The 24,752-nt window shown below is 35.5% G+C and overlaps 1 protein-coding gene across 1 annotated transcript; it reads right to left on the bottom strand.

The window, feature by feature from the left end:
• LOC124536931 (protein jim lovell) lies at positions 1-24,418 on the bottom strand. The gene is made up of 3 exons (XM_047113600.1): positions 23,413-24,418; positions 5,426-5,554; positions 1-3,804 (listed from the first exon to the last, which is right to left on the bottom strand). Exons 1-3 carry the CDS (start codon positions 24,131-24,133, stop codon positions 3,155-3,157), a joined length of 1,500 nt encoding a protein of 499 aa, XP_046969556.1. The 5' UTR covers positions 24,134-24,418; the 3' UTR covers positions 1-3,154.
• Positions 24,419-24,752: the final 334 nt, after the last annotated feature.

The raw sequence follows: 24,752 nt of genomic DNA, 5'->3' as shown, positions 1-24,752 counted from the left end.
GGTATTTCATATTTTTATTTTTACACTTTACGTCGGTGACCGTAAACGAATTTTACTACATCGCTCCATCATTTCAATTTCAATTACACGATAGAATGGTACTAGAACATAAATATTTTTTTCGTATTTATTTTAAGATCAAATAGATAATCTTTTTTACATCCTAATGTAACGATATTATTTAATTTAATTTGTAATTATATTAGGCATAATACAACAAATCAAATTATACAACTTATAATTATATTCTTTATGGGGAGAACAATTAATCTATAAGCTAAAATCATTTGAATTACAATTTATAAATACTCGTAACAAAACTGAAGGAACTAAATATTTCATGTCTACTAAATTAATACAATCACATTTTATAATAATAAACTAAAAAATACACAATTTCTTAAATTTATGTACCTATTAAATTACGTCCTTACATTTGGCTCCTGATGCGAATCGACTATACACAGTAGGGACAGGCTTAAGAAAATATCGAAATGAGCTGATCCCGGTACAAAAGTAGTCCGGGCCCAGGACGAGAAAGAGCTAACAGGATAAATCTGAACAACTAAAACAATGATATATATCGTCTACAACGAAAACTAAGTGCGCATTAAATTAAAAAATATGAGATTCCTATTGCTTAGGTATAGAAAAATAATTAATATATTCTCATAGTCATTCTATCCCTCGCCGCACACATTAACAAATAACAAACTTAATTAAAACGTTTCAATTAAAAACTTTAACAAAATCACTCTAATACTGCTGAATTTGTACGAATTAGGTAAACTCTATGAACCGACGACACATTGTTCGATCACAAGTCACAATACAACACATTACTTTAAAAATAATCGAAACGAAGAAGCAATAGTCAACAAAACCAGTCTGGAGATGTCCGCCGATATGATTACGTTTCGTTTGCTTTGGCACATGTGTTTATATTACTCAATTAAATTGAAACGATACATCGAAATTAATATAACATTACTGAATACGCCAGCGAAACTGCTCATTTCTTCAAGATTTGGTTCAACTATTTCACAAACATCGAAATATTTTTTGGAATCGTATCTTCGAAAGTGCACTGGATTTTGTATGAAAATAAACTGGTTGGGTTTCATCGAGACAAGCGAAAAGAAAGCGTGGAAAAAGCAATAATTATACAATCTGTTAAACTATAGGTACATATTCAATTATACAATTCGTTAATATATAAAATCCCTGTAATGATATATTGTATAATGACGTGACACTATTGTGTAGACTACGGTATGGTATGCGACCGTTCGTTGCTGAGTACTGTGATTATGTGTAATTTACAATTATACAAAATAGAGTCGAAAATAGTTTTCAGTCTTCTGTTAAGAGTTATGCAGTTTCGTAATGTGTATCGACGACTATGATTAATCCAATTAATAGAGATACATGTTGTGATTAATTCGCGGAAACCGCTTCGATATAGGTATGTTATGGTTCTGAAGTAGATGTCTACAAAACGAGTAACTATAAATACTATTAAAGATATTTGGGAATGTTCGTAGACCGTTAAGTAAAACATGATATCTTTTAACATAGCTATAAATTAGTATTGTATAACTAAACCGTATATACATAGGTAGGTTAACCGCCTACGACTTGTGATATCTCGTCACGTTGTATCACTAATTCAATACGAAATAATTGTATACAATTATCTAAAGCCAGGTAGTGTTGAACCTCGATTTATTCTAACTTTCACATTATTCACTAAAATCTTGAAAGCTCCTTTTTATTTGAACATTGAGTGCAGATACTTTATTTGTCTAAACCTGGCGCGCACTGTCGCTATTACGTACTTATTGATAATGAACTCTTTGTTTTTTTAATCTGTAATCACAAAATTGCTTACGTCACGATGCGATCTGGACCACCCGAACGGTCGCGGGTTCGCCCGAGCTCGGATCACGAACTCCACAGCGCTTCAAAGCTCGTGATATATCTACGTGTCATGCTAAACTTTATGGTTAACATGACCTCGTTTACTTTTTTTCTATGTTCAGTGTTTTGACGTAAATAGGGGTTCGAATGATGAAAGTATCTTTTTATTTTGTAAATAATCGTTTTGCTTGTTCTGTTTTCGAATGTAGAGTGTGACTAGTGCGTCGCGGACCTTCCTATGACGTATCGACACGTCGACAGTCGAACAGTTCACTGTAATCACTTCACTAATTCTACAACAATTACAAATACAGTACTATTTACCATTTTAGACACGTAATGTCTCCTTAATTAATGGTTAATTCAAATTTATATTCCATTAATTTATAATAACTATTTACATTTAAAATTGTTATCTTCGAATAAAACTATTATTACGAAATATTTTACAAACTTTGGTGAAATGCAGAAGTCAACTCGCACATGTAACATATAATATCTAGATTAGTATTAACATAGGAAATATAGGCAAGAATTCATCGATGATAGACTTTCAATAGTAGTAAAATCGTAGTCTTAAGTGATATGAAATATTAAAATAATATCGATAGAAGGGAATGTCGGAATGGAATGTCAACAATAAAGAACACATCGCCGCGTGGAATGATTCGACTCAGCGATAACAATCACAACACCTTTCATACTTATTGCACTCCTTCGGAATAATAAATTATCGCCTATAACTTATACGCGATTTTAAATATACATTTACAATATTAACACATCTTTTAAATATAAATTTAACTAATTTCAAGAGTGGACGTCGCTCTCCTGAGCAGAGGGTGTGTTTGACACGCACACGTGTCTCAACTCTGATCTGACGAAACTGAAATTCTCTCAGTATACACCGCTACCTAATGGATAATAAAATTTATCTTCTTTAAGATATTGCACGAGATAGTAAGTAAATACACAATATAATTACAATTAAAATTCAAGTTTGGAATACACTAACAAAACTTCAGTTTCACCGTCGCTCTATTACTCATAGCGAACCTCGCGGTCGTACGTCCGTAAATTATAAAGATCTCGCTCCGGTCGCTTCTCCCTTGCGCCTCGCCCGCTGCGCTAGCGTACAGAGGAAAGTTGGGATCGTCGCCGGAGACGGAAAGATGAATTGTAAAGGTACGGGTTGTTTAAAACGTTTCAACTAATTTAAATGGAAGAAGCGGGTCTAGTCTTGCCCGTTGTGGTGCAGCAGCGTGCGTCCGTCGGGCGGGTGCGGCGCGTGTGCGGGCGCGCGATACGTGTCGCCCTCCTCGTCCGCAGAGTTCTCCTTTGACCGGTCGCTCTTGCAATCCTCCTCCTTCGTGACACCGGACAAAGAGTCGAGGGCCATCGGCATCGACTGATATAGCTCTCTCGCTTTCTCGCTTGGTGGCAAAAGGTGCAGCATGTTCAGTGGCATCGGAAATCCGGGAGGGAATTCCGGATAAAACCCTTGCTGAAACGGATTGAACATCGGATTCGAAGATATGTCCGGTTCCGAGCTCGCGGGTCTTTGGCTCGCGTTCTGGTGTTGATCGTCTTTGTCGTGGTGTTTGCTGGTCGGATGGTTGTTGTTGTTGTTGCCGGAATTTAAGTTTAACACTTCCAGCGGACCCCCGATGCAATCTTTCCTTAGCTGTTCCAGTTTCAAGCTCTTGCCGTACTTACCCCGTACATACATGAGCAATGAATTGTACGGGATGCCGAATATTCTTGATGCTTGGCTCGTAGTCATTTTTTTGTTCCAGACGTGTTGAAGTGCTTCCGTTAGTTCTGCGTTTGTCCATGATCGAGGAGGGCCGCCGCGCGGTGCGCTGTGCTGCCCCTTCGGTCGCCCTGGAGAAGAAAGAGTATACATTAGATATGAAGCTTAAAACATTCAATTCGCTAATTACGTAATGGAGGTCGCATTCAGTGATTTACGAGTGAGCAAAATGCAAGCAGCCGGTGCAGGTAGCGCACGACATGTGCCGTGAGCGCCCGCCGCCGCCCCTCACGGTATTACCGAATGCACAACTATCTAATAACCGTGTTTTGGCGGAGCAATAACTCGGCAGCGACAGTCGACACACGGCGAAATGAGCGGCTTGCGGCGACACGCCGGGATTCGTCATTAATTCGCCGCGAGCACGCGACTATTAAGGCGGTTCTGTCAAAAAGAAAAGCGGACGTGCATATGCCGGCGACGTCGCCCCACGTAACTTTATAGTTTTATAATTTCGACGGATCACGTTAACTCGATTCCGATCAGATAATTCGAGGAACGTTTCGGATTACGGCCGGAATGATATTTTATTATGGAAATTAGTTTTTCTTTTAATAGTCGTCGCGGGTCACGCGAGCGCGGCCCGCATCGCGGAAATTAAAGATGTTTTCCATTTAGTAGTCGGGCTCGTTAGCATTTTATAAGGAAGCATCGCCATGCACGTTACAGCGTCTCGAGCGATGGGCGCTAATCGATCGGCGACTATTGTGTGCGACATCGTGCGGCCTAGCGCGAGCGGCGCATTGAAAGCATACGTTAGACTCGCCGCCTGTTCCCCTATGAGATACACTATCAGATCGTCTTAATAAACATTCGCCGGGAAACAATGGCCGTTTAACATTGCGCGATGCGATTGCAGCTCCGAGCGAGATGTGTGATGGGATGCAGTCGCTATCTGCGTTCTGCTAATATTGACTTGTTCTATTGTTATTCGTATTCTATATAAATGATATTAGTTTAAACGTTTGTATATTTTCGCATTTATCGGTTAAACGTAACGTTTTATGCAAAGAGATTTGTATCAATTCGTGAGTTGCCTGTATTATGTAGTTTGTTTTAGATGATGAAACAAAGAAAATTTAAATCTTTTATCGGAGTATATGTGTTGTACGATATAACACTACAATATTTGCATACACCATCCTTTGCCTGCACTTATATAGCGGATCTCTTACATGTTTTTAACATAATATGTCACAGTTGTATACGTCAAAATATTAGATACTTTTGGACTTAGCTATTAATAACGCTTTTAGTTAAACTGTAACAATTCCGAGATGAAAACGAATAAAAAAACTCTGCTGTCATGTTAAAAATATAATGGAATACTTTTTGGTGAGGTTTTAAATATTTATAATAAAGAATATATAGTAGGTAGTCCAATTTTAATATTACATGGAACTGTTACTTTCAATAAAAAAAATGAACCATAACCTACTTAAGTATTTTGATTTTATTTACATTTTTTTACTAGAATACCCAGTGATTGACGTATCCAAAATATGTGTCTTAAAAATACCTATACATTGATGTGGGATTATTACGAGTAGTTGCTCGTCTAATTATAACCAATAAGAGGAGCTTATATTTTTTAATAAAACATATTTAAACCGAAACAAAGCAATGAAAAGTATTGCTATTTTAAGGTAGTATACTACCCGTGAATACAAATGAATACGAGATGTAACTTACATTTCTTCTTGACGTTCGTGAAGAGTTGCGCGTCTAGCGACGGCGCGCGGTGCTCGACGTCCATCAGCGGGTACATTTTGTGTTCCATGCCTGGCGGGAACAGACCCAGCGGTGACTCCATGCCGAACACTGGAACAAACATACGGATTACATAGATGTTCTCGACATTGTTGTATATTTTATTGATTATTTAGATTATTGTATTCGAAATGTTAACAAACACTATTTGAAATTAAATAATATTAATTATAGTTTAATGTGCTTAACGTAATTTTAATGTTCTATTTTTAAATGTTATCTTATTCATAGAATTAAAATTTGTAGGGGTGTTTGAAATAAAATAGTATAATTGTTAATGCATGTACATTTTTGCTATATATAAAGAAAAAAGTCTTAAAAAGGTTTTAATTATGCAGCGTGAGTGTATAGTTTATATAGAAAAATCATATTGACAAGAAAATCCTTTAGAAAGTAAAATTAAGCGTGAATAGTTCCGCTATTCGACGCGAGATGGCGTTACACGTAAATTTTTCTTCATCGCAAGCGAATAAGTTATTTCGCGAACTATTCTAGCTTTAACAGTTAAACAAGGAATAGCCAGCAAATATAATTTATTGTAATATTTAGACAGTAAATAATCACGTACTGTTTAAAAACATTGTTAATATATATTTTTATATTCAACATCGTGGACTACGATGTAAAGTTGATTTAGATTTTCCATCTAAGCTAAATGAGATGTATATTGAAACGTATATAATATAACAGCGTCTGAGGAGCTTCGAGCGGTGTTTCTCGTCGCAATAATAAATGGCGGATTACGTCGGTCCGTGGATGTGGATGTAAATAAGCGACAGGGCGAGGTGTCGTCCGTTGAACCAAACGCGACTAATCGATAACACTGCTTTATTACTAGTCTATCTTATTCCTTATTCTCATTCCTATTCAACTGTGTCTGTCTACTTATAAAATAATTTTACGTTTATGGGACTCTTCACTACATAGTACAAAACAAAGTCGCTTTCTCTGTCCCTATATCCCTATGTATGCTTAAATATTTAAAACTACGTAACGGATCTTAGTGCGGTTTTTTTTAATAGATAGAGTGATTCCAGAAGAAGGTTTTAAAATATAATACATGGACAATTCAGTAAAGATCACTGATAATTTCAGAAGTTTCTACTGTGATGTCATATCATTACACCCGTGCGAAGCCGGGCGGGTCGCTAGTTTTAAACAATTGAATACCAGTAAACACTGCTGGTAATTCGCGATTTTTTTATTTAATGATATATAAATATTATCTTATTATTATTTAGTCAATTAGATATAATATCCCACTTTTATGGTCCAAACCCCTCGAAACCTTTAGAAGAGAGAAAAACCAGACATATTTATTGAAAAGTGTCATATTTGAAATAACTATGTTCTGGCAATGTCTAAAATTATTGTTATGTAAATATTAATAATGGTATCATATTAATATAATATAAGTGGGTGGCGGTGATGCATCCATTATATTTTATGTAAACAGTATAAATTCGTTTACTAATTGTTAAATGGTCACTATTTTTAGATATACTTATTAAGCAAGCGCTGAATCATGTCTTAAAAGTACTTAGATTTGTATTAGTGTACATTTTTAAATTTATGTGAAATTAAAATATAGTTAATATTGATAAATTGGGTAAATTATTTGTATTCATTTGTAGAATAAAGTATATAGTTTCGATAGTTGCAGTAACAGTAAAAGTGAACCCAGCAACCACAGTCCGCATTGCCTATATCCTCTCATTGGCAGGTTATAATTTACTAGTTTCGCACGCGGTTACGCCCGTACTCGCCGTCAAACCTAACCACAGCTTGGCAGACTATAAAGCTAACTATCCACTGGCTGGTCACTTTGTAAATATGGACATCGTATCATTTTTAATTTATTTATTAACTGTTCTTATTTATAGACTTGTTGCTTAGATTTTAATCGCTAGTTTCTGCCCGGTTTTGCCGCTTGTGAGGATAATGTGTTGGTGGTTATGTTGTTCTCCTTACAAAGTTCATGAAATTTGGAAAATGAACTGTATTTTGGTTCAATATAATATAATAAAAATCAGTCGAACACCGCAAACGCTCGCTAATTTTTCAATGGACGATAACTTTTATAGTTATTTCGTAATATTAAACGTATGTTACGGATCTAATATCCCACGTAATTAGTATGTGTTATGAAATATTTCCCGCTTCTGTATAATCACAGCGTGCGCTAAGGAAGGCTTATGTGCTTGCTACTCGACTAATAATAATATATAATTAGTGATGTACGACAGAGATTTCCATCTGGGTCCGCGTATTATTTGATTTCGAGTTGGTCCAGTTTCATTATTTGTATTAACGTTGTTTAAACGGGTGATGTAATAGTTGAATATTTTTTAGACTTAGACGGATGTAGATTTCGTTTATATTGATATTATTACACTTGTGTTTACAGATACAAATATAAATGTGTGATATTGCAATAAAAACACGACCTAACTGATTTATTTGAATTAAGAATGATTATAATAATGATTGTGATACTAAAAAAACATTCGCTCCATAAAATGTATGTTTTTTTTAAGTCTTGATGTTTGATAACTTCGTTATACGTTCAGGTTGCATTAAAGTGGTCATAAACAAGTTTATTCGGTGAATTAAAACCTCTTTTTGTTTTAGTATCGATAAATATTAGTTTTTTTTTATTCCAGAATGATAAAGGTGAAAGTCTGAAAATCCAAAATTTAAATAAAAAAAATATTAAGTTGAAACTTAAATTTTCAATTATGGCAATTTATAATGAAATATCTTTTGTTTATTTTAATTTTATTTTTAAACTAATTTTAGTAATATTTTTGCTGATATTGGAATGATTTTTTTGAGAATTAAGATGTTAAGTATAGATAGTATATGGATTAGTATTTTTTATCTTTATTGAGAAGCATAAAATGATGTCTATTTTAAGGTCGGTTTTAAAACTTTCATAAGTTATTCTTAAGAAATATAATTGGAAGAGCTTTTCGCGTAGAAACGTTTAGATTAATGCAGCTACAAGTATATTTATCGATACATAAGTACCAGATATTTTTTATCATCTTAGTAATCTGTACCTAGTATTTTTTTATTTCAACGACAATGGTTTTATATTATACACGATTTAATTAATTCTATATTGTGTTATGCATATTACTGTTTAAAATAACATTAAGTCATATAAACTATAAATGTGTATAATATGTTGGTATTACTTTTTAATATCATAAGGACGATCATACTTTGCCACAGATATAACATTTAAGAACAATTTGAAAGTCTTATTCAGATTTGAAAATACGCCCGTATTCGTTTTGTGGCTTACTTTAGAAATGAGAATGAAACAACAAAAACATGCAATAAAACATACTTTAATATGTGCCGTTTCGTATTTTTGTATTGCTTTAGTATTATTTTACTTGGCATACCGCCAATATTGCGGTAGGGCTGTATCCTACGATAATAATCACCATTAACTCTCACAATACGGTTCTCCCATCTCTGTATGTGAAATTTGTCTTCATAAATACTTCCTTTAAAGTTTCAGAATATTAGAAAAATACATGTGAAATTAGTAACGAGTGTAAGTGTAAGTGTAGCAACCCTGTATATGGGATGTGGATATACAGCCTTTGGACCGATTCCCGAGTTTTATGGCCCCGGAGCTAACGAACAGTTAATTCCTATCACTCGTTAAAGCTAGTGCAGATAGGTGCTCGTTATTTGCATAATTACCCGCAATCAATACACACTCGCATCGCCGCTATTGGAATTAATTGTGCAGACCCGAGCCGTCTTAGATACGCTACTCCGTAAAGCCACGGAGTCACTTGTCACTTCAATCAGATTAGGTAGCTTTGATTTTGAGCAATAGAGCGCTCGAATGTTAAACGGAAAAAAATGTCTCGAGGAAATTGCAAATGATTGCGCCGGTGAAAACTGCAACAGTGGGCATAACGTGTTAGTTTCGCATTCATTTTCTTGTTATTATTGAAATTGTTTTTTTAACGAGTAAAATTTCTAGCAGAATAGCGTAAACCTTGCGGTCAATTAGTCGTGCCGGCGTCGGCTCACTTGACGCTTTCTAATTCTAGTCTTTGAGACACCTCACAAAACTAGTCGACCATAAACAATGATTTACGAAACACGCCACCGAACGAGCGCAGTACGTTAGCGTTCAGACCGACATTTTTTCATCAATATTACACAACAACTGTTTCAGATCTTTACAGTTGGTAACGCGCCGTAGGAGCGACAGCTCGGACGTATTAAGCGGAACGACTTAGCGAAATCGGAATATACCCCTAACAGACAACAACAAAGTTAGTTTACGATCGATCGCGGCGCCCCATATGCAACACATCGAAATCGAAAGCGCTCTCAAACTTCGAAACTCGGCTCAACCCTTTCGCGCCCACAACACAACTTATCAAAGTTCACCCCGTTCATTCAGACAAAAGTTAATGCACCCTCTCACTCCCTCTCAGGGTCACGCACATGTGTTGTTGTGTCTCGCTCGCCTCACATGCGTAATCCTTCGCAACCCGACGAGGGGAAAAGTCGGCGTCGTGGGCGGAAGGGTTTGCGGCGGGATGATATATTTCGGGGTCGGGTTATACGCACATCGCACGTGACGTGGTGCTAGGTCGGGAAGGGGTTCCCGGTCGCTCATTCATGGGTCACACACGCGCGGAGGGCGCGGGTGGCGGGCGACGGCGAGCTCGTGTGGGAGTCGCCGCGTGTTGTCTATGGTCAGGCCGCGCGTGCTCGACGTTTATTTTGCAACCAGATTTACAACTATAACTGTAAATTAACTTTATCGAGCGGACCCGAATCTAGGTCGTATGGAATCAGCATTAATTATCGCTCTAATCTTAGGGCCGATGTCGACTCCGCGTACAATAGATCACATGATAGATAGCGGTGCACGCCAAGGACGCGAAAGTAATAAAGCGGGACGAATGCTGCGACTGTCTTGAGATATGCAGTAACTGGGTTAATCTATTGTCTCTGAGAAATACATAGAAATCGATGTGGGGAATAATTAAGTAAAGAAGTCTAGGTCATCGCCGAGGTGCCTATCCTTGCATTGTTCTGTTCGGAATGATCGCGTGTCCAGTGTAAGTCCTCATTACATAAATCATGGAGGGTGGATATACCGATGAGCACTTATGAAGGAAACCTGCCATTTATCAAACCTGTCCACCTTGACTAGACGAGCGCGCGAGAAAAAAACAAAGCGTCTATATGCACGACAGTTTTTAATCGATTTCGTGATTACAATCGAATAAAAACCTTTTCTCGATTCGGTATCGATAACAAATTGCAGTCATATACGGTATTTTGCAATTAAAACTTCCAGTTTGATGGAAAGGTTACAGAATAAAAAATAATTTTTTAAACGAGACATTTCACTATTAATAAAATGTTTCATTCGATTTTAAATCGTGACGTTAATAAAAAAAAATAAGTATAGGTTCATAAGGATTCCGTAAGCATTTCTTACGTATTATTTTTATTAAAAAAAAAAAAACATGATTATTAATTTACAGATTTAGATTATAATTTATTACTCTAAGAAGGTTAGCATGTTTGTTTATTTTTTTTTAATATAAAAGTTACTATCACTACGGCACAAAGTTTTAATTGTGTAATTAGATACTTCATTTTTTTTTACTTTTTCGTTGGTTAATAATGACAAAGGTATAATGACATAAGTTATTATACTTTTAGCCGAGGTTTTACCGTTTCTTTCACGGAATACTTGTAAGTCCGAATTGTTTAACGTTTTATTGAAGAAGTGATTTATAATAGGGTAATAATTTTTACCTTTGCACCGAGTGACTCGTAAATGTAACATTACAAAGAGAAACTGATACGGTTTTTAATCTTTATCTTAAAACAGTAATTGTCAGCTTATTTAATTGCTTTCTCAATACAGTACTTACACGGCTTTTGAATTAAAGTTTCCAATTGGTATCAATAGGGTTGCCATAACATTATTTACATGTCGTAGTTCATTTTTAGAAATGTTATTTGTTTGTTTTATCTGTAAAATATGACTAAAGATATCTTTCAGTATGCGATATAGTTGTAATATAGAATTTTAGTTTTTTCTTTTCAGTAATATTATTCGTGTTGGACTCGACTTCAAGAGGCTAAACTTATTAATATTCATATTCATGGAAACGATGTACTCTATAGAGATTAAGGAGTACCATCACACCGTAAAGTGAATGAGTAATTACATGGATGTATTTTAACATGATTTTGATATACCTAGATATTAGAAGGAAATTGTTATAGCCGGGAATTCCCCTTTTTAATTTCGTTTCATAACTACTTGCTTTAATAATTCTAATATATGTATATAGAGACACAAAGACATTGTTTAATAAAGTTAAGTAATGCTGTTTCTTCTTCTTTTGTCTGTCAAATCGATGGCGGCAGAAAGAGACAAATAGTCGTTAACAAAACATCTATTAAACGATCTTTATTAGTAAGACCGTAAGATGTAAAGTGAAGTGAAATTTAAGCTTATTTGATTTTTTCAAGTCCGTAATTTGCAGAATTAATAAAACCGTAAATCGACAACCTTGTTCAATAAGATCACATTAGTCGAATAACACACGCACAAGCCTGGGAGAGTTCATACAAATGAATTGCAGGTAACGTGTTAATTTTTATTCAACCAATTTGGTTCTGAGCTTTCGTAATGTGTTTTCGTTACTCTCCATGGGCATTACCCATCCCGTGTGAGCCATTGTCTCTGAGACGGTCGAAAGAGGTCGAACAATTGTCTATGCCCTACAAAGAAAGGAGGTTTAATATCTGACATCTAATTTTTTTCCGATGCTCGATTTATTTCCATTGAGTCCACGACATTCACACTCGAAATTGTCTATTGTTGAAAAACCGCTGACTTCGTATTATTTTCATCCAGCAATCAATCTATAGTGAAATTGCAGTCTAATTTAATAGTAGTTGTATACATTTTAAGTTCATAATTGATTTAAATTTACTTTTTATTTTTATTATTTTATAGGCCTATTTGGACGTTTTATTATTTTATTTTTAAATTGCGATAATCAAATAACTATAAAGTTAAATGAAATTTCGTTGTCAAAGTGTATGAAAATGTGATTACCTGTTTTAACACGGCAGCTAAAATATAAAATTTTGTATTAGTCGTTTTCCTAAACTAGTTTAATAATATAACATATTCCAAGGAAGTACGGAACAATATTAGGAATAACTTCTAATATCAATGTGAGGTGTAGTAAAAAAAAAAAATTACAAACAGATATATTCTGTGGTCGCGAACCAATCCCTGAATTCCGTTACGTATGTAATCTATCATGTGAAATAAGAAGTAAAACGATTGCGGTTCCTCGAGAATCGATTTAAGTGGCAACAATGATATGAATAAATAAAAATCGATTCAGTCATTATTCTTTAGTGATACTCGGTCACTTTCTCCGCATAAAGTAAACAAAATGGCACATTTTTATGTGTGAAATTAGTCTAACTGTATTTAAGATTAAAATTTTAAACTGATTTCCGTTCGAATGTCGCTTGCGAATATATAACGCACGATGGACGATGTTTTATTGAATTCACAATAAGTTTTTGCGTAAACTTTCTATTTGAACTAAATTATTTAATATTGATATTGTTGATCTTACAGTGGCTGGTTTAAACGTTTGTATCATTTATGGTTCGTATAGTCAGTCTTTAGAACCGTTACTTATTTGGTTGTTGGTGAATGAATGAATGATTGATAAAATAAATTACATTTATAACGTACATTGATAATAATTTATGTCATATTTAAGCAGTTTGATGTGTATATAGCTTGTTAGGTATATAAAATAATTCCCATTCGCGATGGTACCTATATAAATGTCGGATGAATTTGAGTGATAAATACATAACGCAAATGATCTGAAATTCAACTTCTAAGAGAATCTGTTATAATATATTTGAAAATAAAATAATGTTTTTTTTTTAATTAATAAAAAACACAGAATCTAATTAAGTAGTAACGTTGTCTTGTAACAATCAACCTGATAAATAATTTAACTAAACACAAAATTAACGTTACGTTATTAAGGCCGTATGCTCGTACCCATTACGTATCGAGTGTGGTCATTCTTATCACATATTACGTCACGATAATGAAATAGAGAGTGACGTGTAATTGTACATTAACTGCCTTTTGTTATGACAATACAAATTACATTGTAATTACAGTTTCATTAACAAAAAATATAACATGTCGCAATCCCAAACATAAGCTAGGGCTGTCTATGACTTAGATACTCTCTGTATTGTACAGCTACGATTTTTTTCTTATTGTTTAATAACGGCCAGTGTCAATATATTGGAAACATTTTTTTCTTTAAATTTCAAATATTTTTTTCGAATGTCATCGTTAATATAAAAAGTATTTAATCTATATTTTGATGAAGTTTACAAATAAAAAGAGTCTATTTATAATAAAGCGATAAATATGATTAATAAAGGGAATAAAATAAATATAATTCTATGAATAAATCTGTATGATTCCATGGCCCATTTTGTATGGTACGTATAAATATTAAAAAAAAGAATTAGCGGTCAGTGTCATCCCTGAGCATACATCAGCTGCGTCGAAAGTCTATTGATATTGAGGCAAGTATCACAAAAAATTTTAGATTGATTCTAAATTGCTGTTTACGTGTGTGGTTGGCCACAAAAGTGATTTCCTCCGACGCGGGCGCATGCGCTACTGACTCATACACCTGACTCATATGTTTAATGTGATTTATAATGTGTTTGTTAATAAATTACTAGGAATATCTAAATGACATTGACCAAATTCTAGGTACATGCAACATACGTGATTAAGGTTTATGAATGGAGTATTGTCATAAACTATTTTTGTATGGGCAATACAAAATGTCAGCTCGACTTTTTATACAATAGGTTTAATGTTATTGTTTTAAATGTATTACAAACGATGGTAAGGATTATTAACAAGTTATGTGAAACTAATGTGGTTCTCGATGTATTTTCGGAATGAAGTTGCGGTTTCCCGCGCTTTCGTTGTACTCCGAAACTTTGTGATCGAGGGCACGTAATCTGATTTCGATTTCTTACCCGGCTTTTTGTTAACGTAAAAAACTAAAGAGACCAAAATCTCTTCGCCCCTTTTGTTGTACACCACATCTGAAACAGACTTACTGAACATTGTTATGTAATGTTTATGATTTTGGTTTCGACTTTCGACTATGCCACTTATTCGAGATCCCTGGCTCTAAGATCCGTATCTTTGCTTTAATTTCCCGCACAACAACGACTATTACTGTAATTTAATAGCAAATAAGGAAAGAACTTTAATATTCCACTTTTAAATTGTGCTGTTGAGTTAAATAAAATGGGTTTAAAATCCTAATGTACCTTTATAATTATTGCATCATTAAACTCTGTGACGAGACTCGGTTGTTAAGAGTAAAGCGTAAGAAGCGAGGTTCGAACAATAGAAAGAGTCTCTAGACGCCACAAGACTTATTAAAAAACATACTTATTAAACGCAAGCATAAAACAGTTTTTATCGCCGCCCGAGCTCTTGTCACTGGTCTGCAGTGCGGCGTTTTTGTCGAAATCATTTAGTCACTTCCTAGAATTGTTCGATGAGCATCGAGCGGTCGTCCGAAGCCCGGACAGTTTAAAGAGGTTCGCCAACACCGGCCGACATTTCACGTATCGATGGCACTTTTCGGTAGCGCTTTCCGTGTGCACGGATTTTAATTGCTTTCTAAAGTCCATTCGTCGCTCGATTCCCATGACGGCCGCTGTGAAATCGACTAGCACACGTAGATGCATGACATGTAGTTTTTTCGTTGCGTTTTTTATGTTTATCGAAGAGAGAGATCTGGCCGGTCGCGGTCATTGTGCCGCGGCGAGAGCCACATCGCGACCCGCGTTTCCGAACGCACGCGGCCGGCGATCTTATTCTATTCCCATTCACGGGAAACTCATTCAAATTTAACGGACGGAATCGATTTGGTGCGTCGTGTGACGACGACACATCGCTACCGGTAATAGAGGCGAGCTTGTAATAAACCGAGTGAAAGGGAACGCATCTCGCTCCGTATTAAGGATGAATGGATTATGGAATATTAATTATTCCGTGCGGCGCGGAGCTCGCAGCGGGCAGATACGATCATACGTGCACATCAATCTCGCTCCGGATTGTGTGTCGGCACCTCTTTATCGTCTACAAAAAAATCGGTTTTCACATGGTCACGGTAGACAATGGACGAGTGAGCATCTCGCTTGTTATTAAATTCGTATAAAATTAAATATAATGTGTGATTCTAGTTCCGGTTGCGTGATGGGAATGTCGGTTAACTGTTCTTTATGGGATCCGACGAAACGAATGTGTCCGCGTAATGTCGTCAATTGCCGTTTGTTTACGTCGACCGGTGCGTCTGTCAGTCTCGTCTCGTCGATCTTAAATCGCTCAACTCTCGGTCCTATATTGAAATTGATATTTAGGTTGCTTTCAATGCAGATATTATTGATTACAGCGAGCCGTCGTAAAGTGCATGACTTATGGCGGGAACGAATACGCGCGGCGGCGCACGCGCACATTTTCATGCAATTAACCGGGGCTCGATTACAATTTTCTGTACGTATCATTACACTTGAGTTAATATTAGTTTAAATGCCACATTCTCACATCTCAGATTCAAAATACGTAAGCGGAATATAATGCTGGTTGACAATAGGCGTTATTTCCGTAATTGTGATGAATATTTAGTTTGACTGTAACGATCGTTAGCATTAGAATCTTCTCCGTGCATTATTACCACTATCTCGAGGTTAGTTACTCCTAAGTAGGTATTAGTTTATTGTCATATAGAAGTGGGTTAGGTGGTTGAAAGCATTTGAATAATTTAACCTAAATACGTAGAATTTCTTATAAGATATTAGTGTTGTTTATCGTGAGTACTCGTTTTATTGAAATAGTAGATAGTAGTTTCGTAATTGGGTTCAGTAAGTTTTTTTATTACAGTTTTTGTATTTAGGGTACCGTTAAGGAAGAGTTGAGACTTATGTATATCAGTCGGATATTTTCGGGATGTTTCTGTGTATACAGTAAGTAATAATTCGATTTACTAATAGGTACTCGTTTCACATAGAGAGCAACACTACAATTTTGTTGTTACTTCCCGCATGACATAGGTGGAAGAAGTTTTTTTAAAGTCACCAGATTTAGAACCTTTTTTTTTCTTTATATGTTAATACGACCAATTTCAAAACCCTTTTATTTCTCTTGAATGTTAGGTAGGTAGGTACCTATATGTATAATTGAATAACTAGTGCCTGTAATTTACCTGATTAATCACCACGCAAATTGGAATAATAAAGTTTAAGTATTAATATTCTTATAGGTATTTATGGATGGTTTATAGTTATGTTCGATCTATTAGTATCCCTTTCACAAGTCACCTGTTAAATAAATATCAGTTAGAAATGTTCACAATAAATTATGGTAACACTACCGTAATGCGAAACGCCTCCAGCTTCCTATGTGTAGGGACCTATTTACGTCACTGGTTATCTTCGATATCGATACGATTGATATCGGCCTTTCGTTCTTACATCTTGTATCGATGTGAGTTAAATTTGATTGGATAGTTTATTTTATCTTACCTATGTGCAATCGAATTGTTTCTCGTCTGAGTTCGTACCTATTAATGTTGTTATCGATCCGGAAAAATTTATCGATATATTTTTTGAGTGAACTTTTTGGTTGGAAGAAATATTTGATATACAAGTTTCAGTGCAACGTTTGAGTGAACCGCTTTTGTCGTTAATAAGTTTCGCTAGTGATGTAACGTGTGTTAAGTTTCCAGTACTGTATTTTTCAATAAACGAACATTTTTACTTCGGAACATTACAACACTTAATTGTGGTAAATTCGTATTTTTTCCTAGATTGGGATTCAAATCAACCAACTAATTAAGGGCGTCTATAATTACTTTGTTCACTAAGTAGAAGCTGAATCCTGAACTCCGCGCGAACAAGGATTTGTAAGAAGAATGTTACTATTGTACAGCCTATCAACTTTGTTTAGTCCTAACGACACACAAAGTAAAATATTTGACTTACCCAAGTAGGTTGGGATGTAAATATCGAGAGTAACTTAGAACATAGACAAATCAAAGTTATTATTTAGAATGTTTTTTTTTTTATTTAAGCATGGATTATTTTAATTACTCTGTAAAAAAAGCAAATCCTAAATAGGCATGTTATAAAAACTTTTTTTTTCTAATTTCAATCAGATATGAATGATTAAGGCATTTATCTAAAGTTCTCATCAACTTATGAGAGAGGATATATATTGATTTTTACTGCTCGCCATATTTAAAATGCCGCCTAATTTAAAATGTGTTAATATTAATGTTATATTAAGATGGAGATTGCAATCGCATGAGAAACAACTTAATCAGATATTAATCACACACAATAATTGATCTATAATGAGTTACTATTTATTATTCACCTCTCATAAGGAAAACCTATAGATGACAGTGTTCTGTAATAAAATTGCTACTGTTATTTATTGGTGGGATTAAATATTTTTTTTTGGTACGTTATTAAAATATTTTTTATTACATAATGTATTTGTTGAGCAGTTAAAACTTTTTGAAAATTATTCGAAGACAAAAAATCTTTTTTAGGTAGACAATTTTATAACGTTATATTTAAACTAGTTTAAAAAAGATAACATCTTTATAAAACTATTGCTGGGTTATTGATTTTTAAGTAAATGACATATTGATTTTTTCTTTCATTTTCCCTCGGAAAGGCAAAGGTATTGCACCGTACAGCCTTACTTTTTTTTCAATATGAATGTTTTAAATTTGCCGTAATATTTTGTCACATATAGTGTTATGAATGTACACTGACAAGCAAACGCCATATTTGCAATTGCGCCAGTCGAAGCGCCGCAAAAACACAACATGTTTACAATACAATGGATGAACGGCATAGTAATTAACACAAGCACGATATGTTTGCATTAATTAATAAGATAATGTTGTGTGTAGTTCTTTTTAAGACACCATTAAGTTACGTAATAAGAAACAACTAATTGATTGTATTTTTTTTTGCCTTTTTCCGCATACACGGTTTTCCTTTTTACAGTCATAATAATTGTATTATTTTATAAAAGTAAGCTATTAATTAAATGGCTCGTTTAATAAACAACTAGATTGTTACAAATATTAACTTTTAAGTTCTTTAGTTAAATCTATGTGAAAAATATCTTGCCTAATAAAAACCTTATAAAGGGGGGTAAAAAATAATAATTACGATACAATAAATAACTTATGAAGTTGTTGCGTACGTAGAATATGCAACCACATCCTTGTATATTAACGATGTATAAAAAAAAGTGTTCTAATTAGTTGTATTATGCTGTAAAATTATTCATAAGTAGTTAGTAGGTAGTAGGTGTACATAATGAAACTGTAAAAATTTCATGTGATAAAAATATTACTAAACAAAATCTCAAACGGTGTTTATATGTATACTAATCAGTAACGACCAAAATGCTAAGGTGATTTTGATAAAGTTTCGTATGACGCCAGCTTGAACTTCAAGGAACACACATAAGCTAGTAATTAAGAAACCAATGAAAATACATCGAAGCTTTCCATATATTAGTTATCCGCGGTGCGCAGGAAAATCGACTGTGGTTTTTGTTGTACCGTTTTGTGTATTATTAATGTATTGTTCTTTTGGTTTAATAAATAAATAAAAAAAAATATATAAAGTTTAATCTAATAATTCGTCTGATACTGTATGCTGGGTCTAAATTAATTTATAAATAGAAAAAAAGCTCGATTCTATTAATCACGACTGTATAATAAGGTTTTAATTATGCAATTACTTGTAAAATGATTTGATTACATTAGCTTTAGAGGACAAATAAATTCACGAACTTATATTGATGCAGAAGCTAGAAGCCGAAAAAGTGGGAAGGTACTTGTGAAAAATGAACAGTTTTGCAATTAATACTAACTGTAAATAAATTTACTTAACATTTCATCTTTACTTTTGTAAGATTCTGTAAGATTTTAAAGTGCTTGTAAAAGTATACTCGAATAAAGTATATTTTGATTTTGATGATTATAAAATGAGTTTTTAAAAAATCCCAAATACCTACTAGTTGTTTGAAAAGTAATTTTGTATCAAGAGTGTGTTGCTGAATGTAACATATAAATACGAATCTATGAACTAAACTGACTACACTAAAACATTTACTATCCTTATCAACTCCATCCGGAATAATGAGATAGGATTTTTGTAGCTATAGTCGTATTATATAATAAAAATGAAATGTAAAGTTTAAACAAATATAAATGATATTGATCGCGTTATTATTTATGAGTGCAGGTTGCGCAAGCGTTGTCTCAATTACAGTGACATCACTTTCCACTGATAAAGATATAAGACATCTAACAATATTATTCGATTTGTTTGTTTACAATGAATTTATAAACCTTATTAACTTTTATTAACGGTCAATTTAAAACTGATCTAATAGCTAACTGTTTTAAGTTTTTAATTTAGGCTAAGAGCTTCTGTTAGGTTTAAGAAAGGTATATACTTTTAGTCATATTATATTTTGTTTTAGTTTGATTTAATAATTTGATCCTTCAGTTTTCACGAGCCGCATCTAATTATTAATTACACTTTAATTTTATACAAAAATGAAAAGAAGCGACAATATGAAACAGGGAGTTTTTTAGACCCTTATTGTTTTATAAAAATAAGTCTAGCGGTATGAGGCTTATAATAGTATGTATATACTAAGACAATTCTTAAGGACAGTTTACACGATGTCGTAGTCAAGTAGGTCACCAGCGCGAAGAGACGATTGAATGTAAATGCGCGGGCGCAGCGATCCTCAGCGGTCCTCGGTGAGGGTGTCCACGATTTCTTGGACTTATCTTGGATCTTATTTTAAATATGATTAAATTACATCTTCATTTATAATTTTAATAAAATAATTCGTTTTTCAGAAATATTAATAATGTTCTAATTAAATATATTTATTTAATTTTAATATTAGTGATATAAACAGCGACGAGGTGTATATGTGAGATATAATAGCTTGAAATTATAAGGTCGATCTAACAGAAGCTATTTTGTCCTGCGCTGTCGCATGGCAAACCTACTCACCCTTGCGTGCGCGCAGCTTCGTGCCAATGTCGTGGGTTTACGTTTTTTCTGCCACCCTTCAAGGCTGTGTACTCGATGTCTTTACCTTGCGTGTGTATTTATGTTAAACATTGTTGTACGTGGAATTATTGTTGTATACCGATAACGGGGATATAGTTATGGCGCGAAATCAATAAAGGTTATTTTTTTTATAATAGGTATAGATGTTCGCAACTGTTCTCATTTGAAATGTGTATCAAAGATAAAAAAATTCGTACGAAATTCTAGTTTTTTTTATATTAATTAGTGAGAAGAGTAGGTATAGACGATTAATTATTCATTCATATTGTAATACAAATTGTATATAATATAATACTACGGTCAATATATATCAATATTGTACGTATTAGTTACCATTTTTTTTATCAATGAGAATTCTAAGGCAAAGATTTTTGCCGCTACTTTTTAAAAATAGTTAATATCAAATAAAAGCTTTAATTATTTTATATTTGCTTAAAATTCTTTTTATCTTTGATTTTATCATATTTAGTGATTAGTGTAAAATAACAATAGAAAATAAGATGACAAAACGGGTACGCTATTCGTTATGACAAACTGTTAGGTTTCTTACATGACGGTTTTATAGCTGGCTGTCTTTTTAAGAATATTTTTTTTATTCGTTCAAACCAATTACAATAAATAAAACTGTTTACGTTTAAAAGTTCAATGATTACGTATTACAGTAAAAATAATGACTAGAGTAATAAACAGTAAGCGTATTATTGTAAGCGGCAAATTTTCATAGCTTCACGTAATTTTATGTAATTCTTATACCAAAGTATATTATATCTGTTTATAATAAATAGATACACAGTACATGGGATGTAATAAAACAAATTGACGTTTCCTTAGTCGTAAATGGTATAATTAAAACAAAAAACTACCGAGAAAATCAAATTTCGAATTACTTGACGACTCCCGAGTGGGCACAATCAGGAAACTCGCTCTGTGATTGCCAGTCACCGCCAACCCCTCATTACATTTACGCACCACCATTAAGCATAATCAACCTCTCATCACATACGGAGATGGAGGAAACAATAAAATGAACACTTATTAAAATTATACTCGGCGAATGATTTAAAAAAATACATTTATTGTAATTCAAAAATAGAATGCTTTTAAAAACATAACAGTGTATTTAAAAAGACGTTTCGAAGACTTTAAGCTATTTGTAATTTTGAGTCCGCTACGAAATGACAAGTGCGGAAGCGTTCAGAAACTCCCCTTAGTATTTAGAGTCCCCACGCACGTCATCGGGGTGAGGCGAGTGCGTGCAACCCTTCATTACAGTGTACTATTATGACGTAATCAAGCACTCAGTCCACATACGAAAACGAGGAAACGGGAACAAAAACGACGAAATTGAAAGTTTTGAGAGCGTTAAAATTGTAGTTCAGTGTTTAATTTAAATTTAAGCATGCCAGGTTTTTACCACATCAAATAAAATATAAATTTCGCGATTATCAAACTGAATGTTAAACTGTCTTTATAAATATGTGCTGTAATTCATTTTCCTGACATGCATGCAATTATATTCCTGAATTTATATCCCATATTATATTATACTATTACGAATCGCATTGTTCAGATAAATAAGCTCGGTAAGAATACATGTAAGAAGACTACAATTACTGTCATTTCCTCAATAAACACGTTTAGAAATCGAAAAGGGCTCGTAAAACAAGACGACTGCTCTGATTGCTTCCTCTATCATGAGCGTAAGGAGAGCTCAAGCAATTATCGAAGAGTAAAATTTATACTGACACACGATTATGGAATGCATGCAAAGAACGGAATGGTACGCCATTTGAAATTATATTTTACACTGACTCCCGCGACATGCGAAGTTAATAGACCATATAAAGCTAAAACCTCTTTGGATAACACAGATAAGAAATCGACACATGAATGGGTGATCTTAATTTATCTGTGAAAGGTTCCGGTTAACACTCTGTGTCGATCGCTAATCGAATCATTAAACCTACATGCGATTTAATATATCGATAAGTTTCCATTACGATAAAATACTTTATAATTCTAATTGCGGACTTTTACTTTTGAAATAACTGTAGATTAACATTTTAGTTAAATATAATATAATGTGACGTTAATTAAAAAGATATATAAACAAAATAATGTTATAAAATTTTGCAGAATGCTCAAATATCGAATCTATGACATATTTTTTTATGATTCGACGTATAGACCTATAAAATGTTTAGCCTTTAGAAATGACTATTCGACAATGAGTGGGCGAGGTCAGTTTTTGTTGGTGCTATTTTATTATTTGGCAATTGTTCATCCACGACGACATTGTCGTTAACCTTAAGTTTTTATAAACTATATACCTAATATTGTACTTATAAGTATCACATTAAAACTGTCAAGGGATAATTATTTATTATTAAACGATAAATAAGATTGACTTTCGACGCAATAAGTGAAGAAACGCGGTATTTACCTACTACCTTCATTTCTTATCACTTAATTAATCACACCAGTGCAATAAGCAATGCAGCTCCTACACTTTCCGAGGCGTTTCTTTAATACTATCTAATTAGATTTTATAAGGATATGGCAATTTCAGTCATTTTACGTACCTAGTAATTTACGTTATTTACAAGAGTAAAAGTACTTACTGTGAGGTGGCGTCAACGACAATGCGGAGACAGCTGGTGGAGGTACTGGTGGGAACATGTCCTGGTGCGGCGGAAACATTCTCGGGGGTGGAGGCACCTCTGACTCTGGCTCCTCGGGTTCCTGCTTGTGCGGCGAACGGCCACGCGCCAGCCTCACAGCCTTCAGACCACTGGGTGAGCGCCTCATCGACAGGTTCTCTGGGGTATCTGATTCTCCTGAGCGACGTCGCGGGCGTGCCTGCTTCCTCCTCGGTTGAGGGCTGTGCGGACTCGCTGGTGGAGACACCGCGGTGCCTCCCGTCGGCGGGCTGGCAGCCGGGGACCTCTCGGACTCCGCGCACTCCGCCGCCTCCTGGTCGGCTAGTCCACGCACTTGCAAAGATTCGCCTGCTCGGATCACCGTTCCCAGTTGCTCCTGAGCCACCGACACCTCCCCGCGATACATAAAGTCCACGACGGCTTGCACCTCCCATCCTTGAAAGTCTTTGAGCACGATCACCGGATGCTTACACGGATTTTCGCTGAATATGCGCCTGAAGAGTGGGCTGCACGCTCCCAACAGCACCTTGTGGGCGCGAACGCGGCGCTCGGCGCAGACGAGCGTGACGTCGACGAGCGTCTCGGCGTGCAGGAGCGCCTCGAAGGAGCGGAGCAGGTGCGCCTGGTGGTTGTTCCAGCGCAGGCTGTAGTGCTCCTCGCCGGAGGTCGGCTTGTCGTCCATGGCGCGTGCCGGTGCGGACGCGTGTGCGGATCCGCGACGTGTCGTGCCCGCGGGCGCGTGCGCGGTTTCGCGCCGCCCTCCGCCCGCTGCACGCTCCAACCCTTTCGCTCAGATAGCACTCACGGAGCGCGACGTGAGCATCACTCAAAACGGTAAAGTTTGATAGCACTGCACAGCACTCGACGGTGAGGGTGTCGCGCGGATATCGTATCAGACGTGCAACGCGGGCGGCTCGCGAGCGCGGAATGAGCTGGGACGAGCGCACGGCGTGACGCGAGTGGCGAGTGGTGGCGACTGGCGAGCGCGGCGCGTGGCGGCGGCGCGGGCAGCAGGCCGGCCGCCGCGGGCCCGCCCCCGGCCCCGCCCTGCGCACACACGCGCCGCCGCCGCGCCCGCCGCCCGCCACCCGCACACGCCACACACATGTCACACATCGATACCTACATATGTGACGCCTACTCTACATTATGTATTTTTTCGGATACCTACACTTCGCTCTGAAAGTCGCCTCTAATAGATTTCAACGTGACATAGTATAGTAGTCCAGTACGAATGTACTTATCTGCGAGAGTGTACGTAGGTCGGGAGAGAGCGACAGTCTTTTGTAGGATCGGGCTCG

This window comes from Vanessa cardui, chromosome 17, assembly GCF_905220365.1.
Source record: "Vanessa cardui chromosome 17, ilVanCard2.1, whole genome shotgun sequence".
Classification (NCBI taxonomy): domain Eukaryota; kingdom Metazoa; phylum Arthropoda; class Insecta; order Lepidoptera; family Nymphalidae; genus Vanessa; species Vanessa cardui.
The sequence above is the reverse complement of the archived record's forward strand: the minus strand, read 5'-3'. Positions and strand labels throughout refer to the sequence as shown.